Source organism: Archocentrus centrarchus, chromosome 13 (assembly GCF_007364275.1).
Source record: "Archocentrus centrarchus isolate MPI-CPG fArcCen1 chromosome 13, fArcCen1, whole genome shotgun sequence".
In the NCBI taxonomy this organism is placed as follows: domain Eukaryota; kingdom Metazoa; phylum Chordata; class Actinopteri; order Cichliformes; family Cichlidae; genus Archocentrus; species Archocentrus centrarchus.
In genome coordinates, this window is record NC_044358.1 from 34,949,782 (window position 1) to 34,966,874 (window position 17,093).

General features: G+C 39.5%; 1 protein-coding gene across 1 annotated transcript; it reads left to right on the plus strand.

Moving 5' to 3' along the window:
• Positions 1-1,147: 1,147 nt before the first annotated feature.
• barx2 (BARX homeobox 2) lies at positions 1,148-11,731 on the plus strand. Its single transcript, XM_030744770.1, has 4 exons — positions 1,148-1,558; positions 6,447-6,762; positions 9,541-9,625; positions 10,254-11,731. The coding sequence occupies exons 1-4, from the start codon at positions 1,372-1,374 to the stop codon at positions 10,539-10,541; spliced, it is 876 nt and encodes a 291-aa protein (XP_030600630.1). The 5' UTR covers positions 1,148-1,371; the 3' UTR covers positions 10,542-11,731.
• Positions 11,732-17,093: the final 5,362 nt, after the last annotated feature.

Below are 17,093 nucleotides of genomic sequence, written 5' to 3' on the forward strand. Positions count from 1 at the left end.
TCGTGGCTGACACTCGTCCTGCATTTATTTGAGCTTACTGACAGATACTTTTCTTAAAATAGATTTCACCGTTGAACCAAACGAATTCTGTGCCAAGCAGGAACAAGTAGAGAGAAAGGAGCGTACAGGTGTTATTATTCCGCGGGAGTGGATTTTATTGGAAACTTGCTGTTAGTAAAACTTTTGTGTATTTCCCTGGCATGACTTGTAACAAATTGCACCTGCCGCAGCTTGTTCGGGACATTAATAATGACAGTTTAACTGACGGGGCCTTTAACGGCACAGTTTTGGGGTCCTTTATTTCCTTTAACTCTGCTTACCGTTTTATTTTACGCCTTTGTGATGATGATGAATATTTTATTATTGTTATTATTACTGTTATTATTGTTGTTAAAAGTGACAATTATTTTGTTGTGTGGGTATATAAATAATTAACTAGCTTTTAATAAATAAATAAATTATATAAAACTTAGAATGTCGAAAGAAAGAAGTATCCCCACACTCCGCTCCACCTACAGTATTAAGCTTAATGTTTTATTTCTCTGAGGTTATAGCTTATAACACAGTAAAAGAAAATATCTAATAATATAGTAGAATGCACTGCATATTGTGTTTCTCCGACAATTTGAATAAATACTTAGACAGTCGGTCTAGAGCTAAAGACAAATTACAAATCATTTCACAAAAGGCAAGAAGCGCCACCGATTTTACTTAATGTATAACTCAAGGATAAGATGTCTTATACTTGACCTGGAACACTACTAATAATACTAAATGTACTGGTATAATAGTATATTAAAAATAGTTTAATAGTACAACTTTAATGATTATAGTAGTTTCTATTCTGAAAATACAATTTTATTCTAGGGCTATAAGTGGACTAGTGTGTAAAATGCGAAAGAGAAACGAAGTTTATAAGCGGGCAGGAGGCGTTGTATGTACGTGAGTGTATTTATTTGTGTGTGTGTGTGTGTGTGTGTGTGTGTGTGTGTGTGTGCGTGTGTGTGTGTGTGTGTGTATGTGACGCACACTCATACAGAGAGAGAGAAAAAGAGAGAGAGGGGGAGTAAGTGGAGCAGCAGCGTTGTGTTAAGGGATGGTTTATATAGCAGTGGGTGTGAGCACAGATTGTAGTGAGTTCATTACCACTGTCGCGCGCTGCGCAGCTCAAGTTGAAGGCTACTGATCTTCAGCAGGAGACTTCAGGGAAAGCTAAACTTCTTCTTCTTCTTTTTTTTTAGTACAAACAATGAGTTGTTTTAGCGCATGAACTCCAATAGTCGGCTTTCAAGACGGTTGAAGCTGCATATGCTTAGAAATTACTGAACACATTGTGCAGGGACGATTGCGCACGGCGCACAGGGACAGATCATGCACTGTCAAGCCGAGTTGAGGCTCTCCTCCCCTGGGCAGCTGAAGGCTGCCAGGCGGCGCTACAAGACTTTCATGATTGACGAGATCCTCTCCAAAGAGACATGTGATTATTTTGAGAAGCTTTCTCTCTACTCGGTGTGCCCTTCACTCATTGTTCGACCAAAGCCTCTTCATTCGTGTTCGGGTAAGACGTTTCTTCCGACTGCTTAAGAAAGAAAAAAAAAACGTACATTTAAAAAATATATATATGAGACACACTCATTAATAGGTTGCAGATACTTTTACGCATTAAAATTCTAACACCTACGCAGTATCTCAGTATTATAATTGCTTTTATTTAAACGATCCATTTTAAAGCCGCATGATTGGTGAAATCTTATTTGTTGTGCATAAGTTGGTGGGTATATTAGACAGGTTAAACTGTACGTATACACTGAACAATGTTGAGGGTTATGCCTCTGTGTTGACAAAATAATGTGTTACCGTATAGCGTTCATTTGTTCAGTTTATTTATTTTTTTAATAATTATCATTTCCTGCGCGTACAACATTGCAAATGAATATCAGCATGACTGCACGCACGGTTTGCCTGATTTCGTATCCTTTTGAAGGCTTCTATAATTGTTTTATGGTGTAGGTTAATTACAGTTAATCTGGACTTTTTCTTATAGCTGTGACTTCATCTTCATCACTCTACATCTTTCATGATAAATCATATCATATCAGCTAAGCGTTTGATGTTGAAACCTAAATACATTCATCTTTGAACTTCAGTGATGCTTAAGGGCTTTTTTTTAATGAGCGGAGGATGATAAATGATTGAACTAATAAGTCTAGGAAGAGTACAATAGATAAAGGAAATGATAAAGGAAAATCTAACTCCAGAAACAGGTGGTTACTCAGCGGTAAGCTTCAGTCTAATTTATCTCATTTGTTTCGATGAATATGAGTTTTCTGGTAAGTCAAATGCTGTCCTTAATGTCCCTAATGTGCTGGATATTTACAGATTAAATGATTATGTGCTGCTAGACACATAGATGTGCAGAACAAAACAAAGCTGTAGGAACACAGAATGCTGATAAAAGAATAATAATAATAGTGTATTGATGTGTCTTGACTGATACTGAAGGAATTATGAAGCCAAAACACATTACTTAAATCAATAAGCCTTAACATTATGGCTCTTTTTGAGGTTAATCCGTTTCTTTTTGTATTTTAGTATTAAACACTCATGTCGTTAAAATCAGATAGATCGATAGGTCATTTATTCAGCGTTGAAAGCAGCCCTTTAAATGTGTCTTGTTGTGTTGCTGAAAGTTCCCAAAGTATAGTGTGACAAAGCTCGGAAGCTACAGCATGTTGCATCTTACATAAACAAAACTTTTCGCTTGACTTTACAGTTGTAATTTCAAATGAATCCTAACAAATCAAAGGCTACTGCACACTGGTAACCATTAGGATAATTGCTCTAAAGTCTGAAATAATAGCTACTGCAATTTGATGATGACAGCGATGGGGGGTGGGAAGTTGGAGGGGGGATAAAAATAGGGGGAACGATTCCCTCATCCCTCTGATATGGTTGGTGTATGCTAGAGGGCACTATGACTGGGCTTTGGCACCCCTCTGTTCGGATGGATAGTGTAACCCGCCCTGCATATCAGAACACTGTGCCCACTACTTATTTGTAGCTGCAGGGGTGTTAGACACAGTATATTCTCCAACATCAATGGCTTTTAGAGCTTGATATAGATGCTGGCAGGCTCATAGGTCCTGGGCCAAAAAGAGGTGGCTGGCCCCTGCACGGCCCCCTAACAGTGAAAGTTGACTTCTTCATTCTGTGAAGGAAAGGATGTTATAGCCTCCTGCTGCCAGTTGAGGCCGCTGAAAGACAGTGATGCCACCAACGTTGGCTGCAGGATGACAAATGAAATGTTAGTTTAGTCTGATTTTTTTTTTTTTTTTTAATTGCTCCTGTGTTAGTCAAACTTACCAGCTTAATGTTCTCACTGCATTTTGTTCTGTGGAACTTTTTTTTTTTTTTTTGTGTGTGTAAATCTTTTTTCCCCCCAGTGTCAAATGAAATCAAGATCTTAATTGTGTACAGTACTCATAGAATTTGTTCCATGTCAGTTACAGCGGGATCTGAGATAATAAACCCTGACCGGGTGCTGAGCAGTGAACAGCAGAATGGCAGCTTACAATATTTCATTTGGCTTTCCATCTCTCAGCAGGACCTAGGGTAGGGCTTTTAGTGGTGTTTTCTGGAAGAGGTGAGAGAGATTAAGATCAACTGTGTTGTAATCTCACCTGACAACATAATGAAAAAAAAAAAAAAATAGGAGTGTGTGAAGCCTGAGGGCTGCTGCATACTGGTTTAGTACTGGCTGAGGGCTTATAGGAGAAATCCAAGTGAGCAAAAGGTTTTTCGTCCCATCTTAAAACCTAATCCGCTGAAGACAATAAAGTCTCCCATTAAGTATAAAGTTGAGTTAAGAAGTATGAGTACACCCATGTCGACACACACAGGCAAGTATGCGTGCACACAAAGAGAAAACACACGTACGTCTTCCATCTTCCGTTAAGGATGATAGTTGACAGCTTGTCATCTCCTTGTCATTCCTGCATAGCCATCAGATTTTTCTGTTTCTAAAAAGGATAAGTAATACATTGTCTCTAAAAGTAGTGTATGCTACAGGCTAATTTCTGCTGCCACCTCTGTGGATCAGGTTTCAGGTTAAATCCTTAACACGCTTAACGTGATGCTTTTTTTGATAGATGGGCCGACTCTGTTAGAGCAAATACTTTTACACAGTTACACTCGACAAGACACTGTTGACACATTTCTTCTGTCGCATTGCATGACGTGCCATTAAATTCACGTAATCTGTCAGGTTTTGATAGATCACTGGAGCAGCGAGCGATGAAAAATAAAGGAACGACATCGTGTTGCACCAGGAACGTTTAACTTGTTCTCACATAGCAGGGGCAAAAGCAGGAAATCCATTTAATTGAACAATTTTCTAGTTGTCATCAGATAACGCATATGCAAAACATGGCAAATGCTCACGTACACTTGTCATAGCAAAGCAATGAATCATCCATACTTCCTCACCATTGAAAAAAAAAAAAAAAGAGTGACAGAAGGAGTGTAGATGTTATGATAGGCATCAATTGGTTCCGGGTTGTGACATTAAAGTTGCGGCATTAAAACTATTTTCCATGCACTTCTAAAAATAACACCCCACTCTTCACTTATTAATTAAATGATTGCAAATATGCTTTCCTTTTTCAGTGTTATGTCATAAAAAAAAAGATGTTATCAATAGAGAAAACAGCTGGTATTAAAAGCAGTGCTTAACAAACTGCTCTTCTTGATCTATTCTTAGCAGGTATGTCTTCTGTAATGGTTACTACAAGCATTTGTACCAGTGCCTACATTCCTACTGTGATTATCAACAGTATCAGTGTGCTTTTGCGTGGAGCTGAGCTGAGCTCTTGCAACTACTCAAACAGTTTATTTGTAGACTATTGACAGGACACTGGCACTTGTCAACAACATGTCAGAGGGATGGCTTTGCTGTCAGTGGAAAGTCACCATGAGGGCTGACATTCTCTGCTCTCTCTCTCCTTATCTTTCTTTGTTTTTCGTACTCCCTCTGGGGGACTGTCGGAAGACACCTTAAAGCTTTGTTGACACAAGATTTCCTGACAGTTGCGAAGACAAACAGGAGTGAGTTCTTTTGTCAGAATGCCATGACTGGCACGGCCCCCTTTTCCTGTAAATTACAGTTTAATAAATATTTACGCACGATTCTTTGTTTTTCGGATGCATTCGTCATTTCTGATGATTCATTAAATCAAAAATACAGATATGAAGCAGAGTGAAAGACAGAAACAGCGTAAATGGAAAGATATGAATATATGGCAGGCTCATACAAGAGGAGAAGAGAGGTCTTGTCTAGACTTGTTGCAATACCAGCAATCTAACATTGGAGGATTAGTGATGACCTCAGTGCCTTACCATGATGTCATGATGAGCCCAAGGCAGTGTCATGTATGTATGTATGTGCCTTTATATGTTAGCAGGGCAACAGTGGTTACGTGTATGTGCATTTGAACATGCATGCTTGCTATGAAGTTACTTGAATTTGCACAGTTTTTATACTTTAAGTCTCTTAGCTCTGGCATGTGTATATCACCGTGTCTGGGTTGTCTGTTGGAAGATGAGGAGTTCAAGAAGTCAAATCTGCCACAGACAACCAGAAACACATATGCTGGGTGTTTCTGTGCACGATTTCTCTCCTTACCAGTGGAGCATTTTATCCCCCTCCATATCATCCTCATCTACTCCCATAATACCTCTTGTGTCCTCTCCACTGTTCCTTATCAGCCCATGTATCACAGCCTGTACCATTCTGGGATCCAGTGTAAATTTTGGCTTTACTCTTTGAAGCTGTGAAGATTTTTTTTATGGCAGATATTATATTTACTCTACGTGACCCGCCGCATCCTCCGTGCCAACCTCCAGGTCTCCATCTCTCCCCCATAGGCTCCAGACAAGTGCTGCTTTTATCGATTCTGGCGTCTGCTGCTTCTGTCTTCTATGATAGAGAGTAAAAACATGTGTGTCTCTGTGTGTGTGCGTGCATAGTCTGCAAGAGTGGGAGAGAATGTAAGAGAGGGAAAAAGTTTATTATTTGAGTGGTGTCTGATTTAGTTTTTTAGATTTTATTACAGCTTATTGTACTTGCACTTGTCTGTGTATGTGTGTGTGTGTGCATGCAGTGGTTTTGTGTTGGAAAGCAGTTAGTGCTTAACAACCCCTGAAAAATAATCAGTCATTTGAGCAGTTCAGAGGATCAGTGTAAAACACAGCCTGCGTCATTGGGTTCACAGCCCTCTACGTGAGGAAGGTCACAAGCAAAACACTTTTCACGGCAAACATCGGTCAATTAAAAATGAACCTGTCTAAGCAATTACAGGTGGTCGATAATGGTATAACCAAGCTGCAGTGATTCAGGATATCTATTCTAACCACTGGACTTTAATGCATTTCTCTATTTTTCTGTCCAGGCTCTTCATCACTACATGCCTACCCGCTCCTCTCAGTGATCACACGGCAGCCGTCCAACCTGCCGGCCCACGTCCCGCAGCCGTCCTCCCCGGGCGCTGCCCATTCGCACCTGCCGTTGCTCTCCCCGCAGCATCCGCGAGGCTCCGAGCCGTCACCCAGCCAGACGCCCCTCAGCATTAGCAGCGAGTCGGAGACTGAGCGCAGCACGCCCCGCCTGAAGAAGCCACGTCGCAGCCGCACTATTTTTACTGAGCTGCAGCTGATGGGCCTGGAGAAGAAGTTCCAGAAGCAGAAGTACTTGTCCACACCTGATAGGTCAGTATAGTTCAGACACTTAAATCTGATTAGGTAGATTGAGTTGGAGAACTGAAACAACACAACAACAAAGAAATCAAAGATAACCAATGCACAGTTACCGGCGATGCACCAGCAGCGAGTGCGACGTAAGTGCCACTTAACCGTAATATTTTGACAACCTACATAACTTGCATGAAGCTAAATTTGAAAGTCCGTAACGCGCACACTCTCCAGCACATTCACAAAGCCGCAGATGCAATTATCAAGCAGCGGTTAACCCAGCATCATAATTTTTGATTTATCCTGTGGGGCATGTCCCATGTAATGTGAATTTGTTCAAGCCAGAGCATTACCTCAGCATTCCAGTTGAGACACGAGTAACGTTTTAACCCTGAGCTCTAGAACAGCAAAAGGCCCCAACAACGAAACACTGCCTTATTCAGTGAAACAGGGACAGTGGCCAACAAAAGCAAACACAAATGTATTACACTGATTTACTGCCAATCATTTCACACATCTGCAGGTGTATATAAAGTACATTAAATTTTCTACAATAAGATGAAGTAATCTATATGGTAATATCTGTCTTAAGTTCCATTCTGTGGGCCATTTTTGGGACCATATTTTCCAGTTAAAATTGTAGACCTTGCTTTTATATTTGGCCTGCAGGCTGCTTTTCCATTATAACCCTGAACAGCATTGAGCCATAAATGTTGTCAAAAGCGCTCCAAAAAAGCTTCACATGTGCAGCAGGAATTTTAAACTGCTTGTGAACCTTCAAGTAGAGATTTTGTGCACCTCATGTCCCATTATTTATTTTTTAATAAGCAATTGTAGGTATAGAGAGTAAATCACCGGTGATTAAAAGCATAAATAACTGGTGCAATATGTTCAAGTGTTTGCACGCTCAAATAGCTGCTCTTTTCAGGTAGATGCTGCAAACATTCTGTCCTCATTGCAATGTAATCGCGTGCTACATGCAATCTAAAAATGCATTAGCATATTTGGATTAAAGTAGATTTATTTGTCATTCCATTTACATCCTATCCTTGGGGGAAACTCCCACGATGCATTATTTAATATATCACATCTTGGCTTGCCTGGAGCTACTGGAAAGGTGCCATGCCTCATCTTAAAGCAGAAGCCCCGAGGCATAGTACAACTCAGTGATCAAAACCAACTACCCGTATGAATAACTGTGCCAAAATACTGTGTCCTGTCAAAATATCTGATTCTGACACTGTGTTGAAAATTAATTAAACACCCAGCTGGTGGAAAAACATCAACAGAGAAAATCCCCTTTTAAAACCCCACATCAAAAGTGTGGCATGTTCCTCACTTTGGTTTGTTATGATCCAAAGACAACTTAGCTTCCCTCTTCCTTTTTCTTGGCTTTGAACCTCTGCGGTTGTGAACTGAGAGTGTGTGTGGGGGCGGATGGAATCTAAACCAAAAATATTCCTGAAAAAAAGACTTTTGAGTATTTATATCACAGAGCGGGTAATGATTTTACGCAGTTCCCAAGTATTTCCATAAGTGTTTTAATGATTGTCATCTTTATCATCATGAACATCATTAAGAGGGATTCAGTTTCACCCAAGAGCCTCATGTGCGAGAAAAGAACAAAATGGCGGCCGAGTAGTGGCCTCGAGGGAGTGACTCAGATATTGTTTGTACTGATGTAAGTGTGTGGGTTTTTTCTTTTTTTTTTTGCCATTGAAAACTAATGACTGTAAATAATTGGCGAGGTTTGCTTTTCTGCAATTACTTTCTCCAGCCTCCAGTTTTTCCCCTACTCCTATAGAAATCTGATGGACAGCTCAGTTGCCCTTATGTCTTGTGTTTTTAGACATACATGCACGCACGCACACACACACACACTGCTTTTTGTATGGTGTAAAGTTATGTAGACAGATCCATAAAACTCAGGGATTTTTTTGTAGCTCTGTTTTTTAGATTTTGTTCACTGTTTTTGTGTGTGTGTGTGTTCCTGTCTTGGCTTTCACTGTCACCATCAAATGAAAGTCAGTTCCTATCCCTGGGGGATCCTGGTCTTGAAAAATCCTTCATCTGGCTGTTAAAGACCTTGAGAAGATCAGGGAAGAAAAGAAAAGAAAAAAAAAAAAAAGAAAACTCTGTTGCTTTGTTAATGGATGCCTTGTTCACTTTATCTGGCCCTTCCTGAGGTTTTATATTACACACCAACAAATAGCCCTATTAGTCATGGATCACCACATGTGGTGGATGCATTCGGAATTTTCTCCAATGGCTTCAATTATCCAGCTACAAGTGCTATGATGGGATTACTGATCTCATAGACGCTTCAAGCACTGTTTTCGTAGCTGCAGGTGTACAGTGTCAAAGTGGAGTTCCTGACATATAATCTCGGGCTTGAGATGTAGAGACAGAGTTAGTGGTACAAATCTAATACTGTATTTAAGTGTTGGTAACCTGTAGGAATAAAATTGTATTATATAACTGATTTTATAGTCTGTAATTCAGAGAGCACAATTTTCATGTTCTCATGAAGAGAAACTGATGTTTAAAGCATGCCAGCTACATCATATATACATGTATATATCTTTAGAGGGTTCCAGAAAAGTACTGCAACAAGTACACAAAAAAAAAAAAAAAAAAAAAAAAAAAAATATATATATATATATATATATATATATATATATATATATATATATATATATATATATATATATATATATATATATACACCACACACACACATATATATAAATATATAAAAGTAATATAAGTAAGTAAGTTTTGTTTGTGCTTCCGCAGGTTAGACCTGGCGCAGTCACTTGGTCTCACACAGCTTCAGGTGAAGACATGGTACCAAAACAGGCGTATGAAGTGGAAGAAAATGGTAAGTTCTAACGTAAAGCCTGGGATGTGTGGGAAAAATGGGCAATATGTTCACATTCTGCCCCTACCACTCTTACTTTTTTAGCATTTTTGAAAACTCTTTTTTATTTTATTTTCAGCAAACATTCTTAACCGGAAATGTAAAATTATTTGGTTTATGTGAAAAGGGTTCATCTGTATTTCAAAGTATTTCTTTTTAAAATCACCTGCACATGCCATTCAAGAATGAATGTGTTATTATGACTGCTTCCTGCATAGGCTCCAATAATGTTTGGAAAGAGGGAGAGGGAAAAATCTTTTTGTTTTTTTTCATTGCACACCAAAGCACTGCTACTGTTTTATGCTACTATAATGAGTAAATATAGCAACACGGAGGGAAGTGCAGGGTGTGGAAAGGTAGAGTGCAGTCTGACTGATGATGACGGCAGTGAGAGCAAACACTTTTTGTAGAAGGGTCGACAACTGAGAGAACAAAAAGACCTGAAATCGTTAAAGATAAATGAGTGCACAAGGTGGAGCCAGTAGCGATATGTCTTCGCTTAATTACTATAATAGCAAGCATCGCCTTTGACATCTGCTGCCATTTATCACCAGAGGAGGCCACTAAGACTGCCTATGTGTTATTCTAGGTGCTCAAAGGAGGTCACGAGGCTCCGACTAAGCCCAAGGGAAGACCCAAGAAGAACTCCATTCCCACCACTGAGGAAATAGAGGCTGAAGAGCGGAGACTGAAAATAGAAGAAGAGGAGAGGATGAGGAGGTTGGCAGAGGAAGCAGGGGTGGCGCAGAGTGGAGGAGAAGCACCTCAACTCGAACCTGAAGATCTCAGTTCAGAAAGTCACAATCCAGCCGGAGCAGTGGAGGGATCTGAGCGAGATCTGCCACTCCTTATGTCAGAAACTCACACAGCCAGCTAAGCAAGAACAAACCAACCAAAGACTAATGCCAACCTGAAAACAAATAGTGCCTCAGGATCACTGTAAAAAGCCTGTGTGGTGTTAAGAGCCAGATGCTTTAGCTATATCACTGGCTTCACGTTAGTGGCCTACAGTTTTTACCCAGTGTAGCATTGTGTTTTTGTTTGTGCACTGGAAATTGTGCCATACTGAGAGCAAATCTCCATAAATACTAATTGCACTGGTAAACCTTCTGCCTTTGGTCTGCAGTATAATGAGTAGATATCCAAAAAGGTCTGTCAGGCCTTAACATGTATCACAGCTCCTATCAATGGTGCCAAAATAGCAAGCATTGCCTTATTAAAGGGTGTCTATGAATCTTTGTATTATACATTACTTCACTGCCAAACTCTGTAATATGAAATTGTTACAGTGCCTTGTTGGTCTCAGAGGAAAGCTTTTTAAGTGTTGATAAAATAATATCAAATGCAGTATATTTTTTATAGTCATTTCTAATTATAAGTGCCATATTTCGAGACAGATTTGTAAAGTTTAAACTACAAGACCTCTATTTTTAGTTTGGAGTCAGACTGTAGAGCTTTTTAGGCACACCTGTGTTCATTATTTGCTTGTTTAAGCTTGCATTTTTATTTTTCTTCTTTCAAAAGATAAAAATAAATAATTCTGCCAAGCCATTCACTGTATCATACTGTAGAAACATGTACAAAATATATGGCCTTTTGGATAGAAACATATATAAAACAGAATTTTAATTAAAATCATTTCTATATATAACGTTTCAGCTGTTCCTGATCTTTTTTTGTTTTTTTTTTTCATCTCTCATGGAAGTCAAGATGACTTTCAGCCACAAGGACACCAAAAACTCTAAAGCAGTTGAGATTCACGGAGGTACACCCCTAACGTTGAACTTATAAACTCTCAAAGATGTTTTCAGCCTGCAGGCTCTGTATGACTACCCCAATTGGTACGTTAGACCTGAATTAAAATGACAGTTTTTAACTGCCTGTCAGTGACTTTGCCGTGTGCTTCAAACTCTGCTCTCTGTCCTGTTAAAGATCTCTAATTTTTAAGAGTTTCGACTGTTGAATTTTGCAGATTTACCTTTATTTGTCATTGTTTAATATGAAAAGTGCAGTATTTTTCCGATGTAAATAATGCTTGTTTGGTAAACTTGTTTTTTTGTTGGTTTTTTTTTTTTTAGGTTTGTGTAAAATTATTTTTACTATATACAAGTGTGTGTTTATGTACGTAAATACACTTAATAAAATAGCTACAGTTGAAGCTGTCATGGTCTTATTGGAGTGCTTTGAGGTTTGGTCTGTGCAGCTTTTTTTTAACTTTATATTTTACTCCTGAATTAAACCTTTAACTCAGAAGTCCAAAACAGCACGCTGTGACACACTTCCCAAGACTTTATTGTATTTACTTATTTGCACATGTAACCACAAACCAGTTTTGCTGTTTGCTCTGGTGCATCTCTTCATACATGAAATGAAACAAATTAAAGTCACACATGGGATCCATTTTCCAAATGTGCTGTCGCGTCATGCTAAGTATGTGTAAATCAAGCAGTTACAGTAGCTTTGTCAGGCTGAAGTTCAGGCAGATCCATTACTGATGGAGCTTATGAAGATGTATTAAATGCAGTCAAAGTTCCTCGTAAATCACATTCAGGAGAACAAAGCATTTAAACGCGCTGTGTTGTGACTTTTATCATCGTTTATCTGTACAGAGAACAAGGTGGCCTGCAGTGCACCTAAAAGCTCCTCTGTGTCGCTGGGCAAGTGAGGAGCAGTCTTAAGTGTATTTTTAGTGCCTGATACCGGACATGGATGATTTCTTATGCAAACAGCACAACTTGGCACTGAGTAATGTGTACTGTGTTTTAACGCCTTGTGTAAACACTCTTAAGTATGGTTCATATAGTATGTTAACCTATAGAAGCCCCCAAGCTGTTTCTGCTGGTTATCAGTTAAGCACAGAGGTCATTTCCATTCCTCTTTTCTTTTTTTTTTTTTGTATTCTCTTTCATTTCCTTGGCTTATTCTTTTAATTTTAAAAGTCATTACTGATCACTTCTTTATTTCCTTTTTGGCCGAATGAGCAGAACAACAAATGAATCTGATTAAACAATGTGTGAGAGAAATAGGGACAATTAAACCCACTGCCAAGTGTAATGGGAAATGTTTTCCAGATACTCTTTATTATTATTTTTTTAAGAGTACAACTAAATGTATTAGAGATCAATATTGGTGAAACTGGATTGGACATGTTAACTATTTATTACCCTTTGTTTCCCCCGCCATTTCTTATTTTTGACTAAACAAGTCCAGCTGCATGGTTGAGGTAACCAGTCTTGAACTAAAACTATCACAGTTAATGAACTGAAAGCAACTGCTTGTGTACACAATAGTCATTTGTTCAGAATGTCTTAAACATGGCTCATTCAGAATTTGTCATACCAGTTTCCAGGCCTATGTCGAATGGGCTGTGACTCAAGCTTCTCCACCTGGTTATATTACGGCTAAAATATAAAAGCACTTGGAATAGGTACAGTGTATCTGCGTTAATTGTAGCGTATGAGTGCAAACATTTTCCTCTTAAATATCCCTGTGAAAGCAGAAGCCCTGGCGGGCAGGCAGGGATGCAGGTCTCCACAGGCTGGAGAGCTCCTCCGGGCTAATTGTTGTGTGGCGAGGTAAGAAAGACTTCTAGAAAGAAACCCTGAGGTGAGACACTTTCGGCCTAATTGGAGAACCTGTTATTTTCTCACAGGTCCAAGTTCAGCTGTAGGTCACTGGAGTGGAGTGGCGTCAACCTTAATCAGCCCCTTTCCCCCACACACTAAGACATCCATCGCACACCTTCACCTGTCAGCTCAGCGTATGCTCAGGTAATTAACAGGAGTGGACAGAGATTTTTTTTTTTTTTTTGTTTTGACAGAGGAAGTCATCTCTAAACGCAGAGTGCAGGAGCGACAGCGAGGCTTAACCAAGTCAATAAAGGCGGATGCTTTTTATGACATGCACAATGCTCCCCATTGTCTTCCATAACTGTTGAAGAGAACCAGTCATCATGTGCGGCGGAGGAGGACACCTCCTTCCTCTCTAAGGTGCACATGGGAGACTGCTGTAGCTGCTGCTATGATTCATATGTTGAGTAACAGTGTGCAAGAAACATTTGCATTTATGGACCAAATTACTTCAGAACACAAACATAAAGCGTAATTGTTTTAATGGTGTAATTTTCAAAGTCTTGTTATCACTTTCAATACAGACCAGCCCAATATGAAGATGACATGCTGTACAATCATTTTATTTGTTAGATCTATGAACTTGAAGGCTGATCAAACACCAAAATACTACTTGGGAGATTGTACTAATATTAAAGTTGTATCTATGTCAGTGATTTTGCTTTTGGTCTTAAAATAACTGGTGATGGGTGCCAGGTTAGCTCACGGCAGCCTCAGGGCTGAAAGTCAGCGGCCCGGGCAAGACCCCGTCTTCCCTCGCTCTTTCTCCTACTTTCCTGTCTACTCTTCACTGTCACTATCAAACAAGAAGGCCAAAAAAAAAAAGATAACTGGTGATATGAATACTTTTTAATTCATAAGTAATGATTTAGAACAAAGCAAAGTGTTCTCTGCCTGTCTTAAACGCAAAGCATTTGAAACCAAAACTGGGAAACAACCCAAAGAAGCTTTCACAAGTTGTCAGGGCCTCGTGAGTCAGATTTTTCTTTGAATCACTTTTGTTATTTGCACAATCACCCTTAGCAAAGATGTTAGAAGGATAAATGCCCAAATCATTTCTCAATGCATCCCCTGTTGATGTACTGTGGGATCTTTCAGCCTAATGTATTTAGTGAGTTAATTACAGTGCTGCCCGCCTCCCTGTCTTTTCAATAGCTCATGCTCTGGTCAACATGTCTGGGGGACGACACGCTGCCTCCCACCTCCAGGCTCTCAAGCCAATAAATCAGGCACTGAGCATGTGTGTATATGTGTTTTGCTCCAAGGATATCGAAAGGCCTGTTATAGAAGTCATAATCACTCGCTCAGTGTTGTATATCCGCCTACTGAGGAAATAGATGATAATAGAACTGTCAGATTTGCCCAGGAGCTGCAAACTAGCACTGGGAATGGTCTAGAAATGTGTGGACTTGGGGGACTCCGCTAGTGAGTTTTCAGGTTTTTGCAACAGTTTTTTTAAGTTTATGCAACAGGTTAACTCAAAGAAACCTGAGTTAACCTGTGGCCAGTTTTCAAAGGCACATTTACATTGTTTTTTTGACATGCACTTTTCTTTCATTTAAACTAAAGACAGTTTGGCTCAAAAGTTCACCTACTAATGATACAGCGCTTTCAACCCAACCCATTATCCCAAGAGGTTGTGTTGAAATATTGTGCACTTCTTGGTTTACATCCAGTATAGCATGCCTGTGCAGGAAGTGTGTTCTTTGTGCAGCAAAAATAAAGGTTGTGGTAAGTAGATGGTGGTTAATGGCCCAGTAGCAAAAAAGCAAACTTTCTGTACTTAAGCCAAGCTAAAGCCACATCTTAGCTATATTGCCAATGCAGTGTCCACACATGACAGACTTATAAAATCCTTTGGATTACACACTGTCACTGTATGCTATTTATTATTTTGCAGAATTGTTCATCAAGCACTAGAGCCATTTTGACACATGCACTGCTGCCCTGAACCTTTGTAAAGACTGCCCGACTCAGGTGCATGAAAATGCGGTTGCGCAACACAAACGCTAACGGTCTTCACTCACACAGTACAAACTCTGTGTGATGTCGAATTGTGCCTAATAGAGCAAGTAATAGTCAGATGAACTCACTGTGACATGTTTCCTGCCTCTTGAACAATCTATTCAAGCAGCCCCCTAAACCAAAAGAAGTGAGCTGTCTCCTATATATGTGAGAACCGGCAACTTTGGATAAAGTCCCAACCTGATTCTGCTAGTGTGGTCTGTGAAAACGGCCTTAAGTCACACAGCATATATTTTGTTTCTTCAGATTAATGCAATAATAATAACAACAACAACAACAATAAAAATAGTAATAATAATAATAATAACAGTTTAGATAACAGTCAAATTGCCCCAGATATTTGTCACCACCCAACCACATGTTGTTTTTGTACTGTTGTTGTAGTTGCTGCTTTCCAGATATCAGCAATAAACCGTACTTACAGTATGTGTCTCTCTATTTTTTTCATGATAAGATATAAGCAAACATCAAAAGCTGAACAGAAACAAAACAAAACAAAAACAAAAGTGAGGGCCATGTGGGTGGTGGGTACTGTCAGAGTTTCTCACTGTGATCATAACTCATTCTCAGGGACAGCTGAGAACATGGGAGTCATCCATACAAAATCCAGCAAAGCCTGCTGCTCTGTTTTTTTTCTCTCCTTTTTTCCACTGTGACCTGGTCTGGCCTTTGAGCGATATACTCTCATTTGCCATTTAGACAGGGGATTTTATGGTGCTGTTCCTTACTTTGCTTTACAGCAACAAATCAGACCTATCAGATAAAAAAAAAAAGGCTTAGAGGAGAGACTGTTAGCAGCTGGGAGCAAGTCAGGTGGTGACAAGATGCTGAATATGAGGTTTTTGTTCCATACTTCTCGGATGTAATGGTCACTTTAAAGTTGAAGCTATCCTGAATAAAGTTTAATAACAAGATTTTACTTGTCCGATATGTTGCGTTTGCACAAACAATGACGTGAGAGTATGTAATGGTGAATATTTCAGACCTTTTAGAATCACTATATTTGAGTAAAGACATCTTGATCAAAAAGATAATTTCCTACTTATTCCTGTCTTTCTCTTACATTTCTCCCCCATTCTCCCCTCTAGTTCTATGCTCAGGGTGTCCCCCTATTCATAAAAAGCAGCATTTAATGCACTTAATCTAGGCTACATAACAAACTGATCTCAGTATGCTTATAATCCACATTTTACACCAAGACTTGAGTTTATGAAGGAAGCCGCTCTGGAAGCCAAGGAAATGTCAACGAGAGTTGGGGGGGAAAAGTGCAACAGTGCTCGCTGTGTAATGTGGGATCAACAGAGCCGCAGAATGACTGAGCAATTACGTATTTGCTGAAAGCTCATTTCATAGGCCTGTGCCCGACCAGAGCAAAATGAAGTCAACCAAGGAAATGTGTGTGTCTGCTTGTCTCTCTGTGTTTGTGTGTTTGTGTGTGTGTGTGAGCGTGCGCAGTTGGTTTCTTGTTTTCTCAAAGACAACGTGTGACACTGTTTATTTAGCTGATGTTTTTTTCTTCCCTGTCAGAGCAAAGAAAACTTCCTCCTTGTTAAAATTTCTTTAAGACTTTTTTTTTTTTTCTAACACAAATCCATGCTGCACAAGGACGCTTTCCTGTGCTGACAGAATCAGATTTTCTTCTTTTTCCAAGGGCGCACATTTAGATCCTTTTTCAGCAGAGAAACGTGTGTGTGTGTGTGTGTGTGTTTGTAAAAGGACTTAGTGTCACTTTAGTTGAGCTGTGTTGGACAGCAGGCAATAAGCTCAGGTGAGGG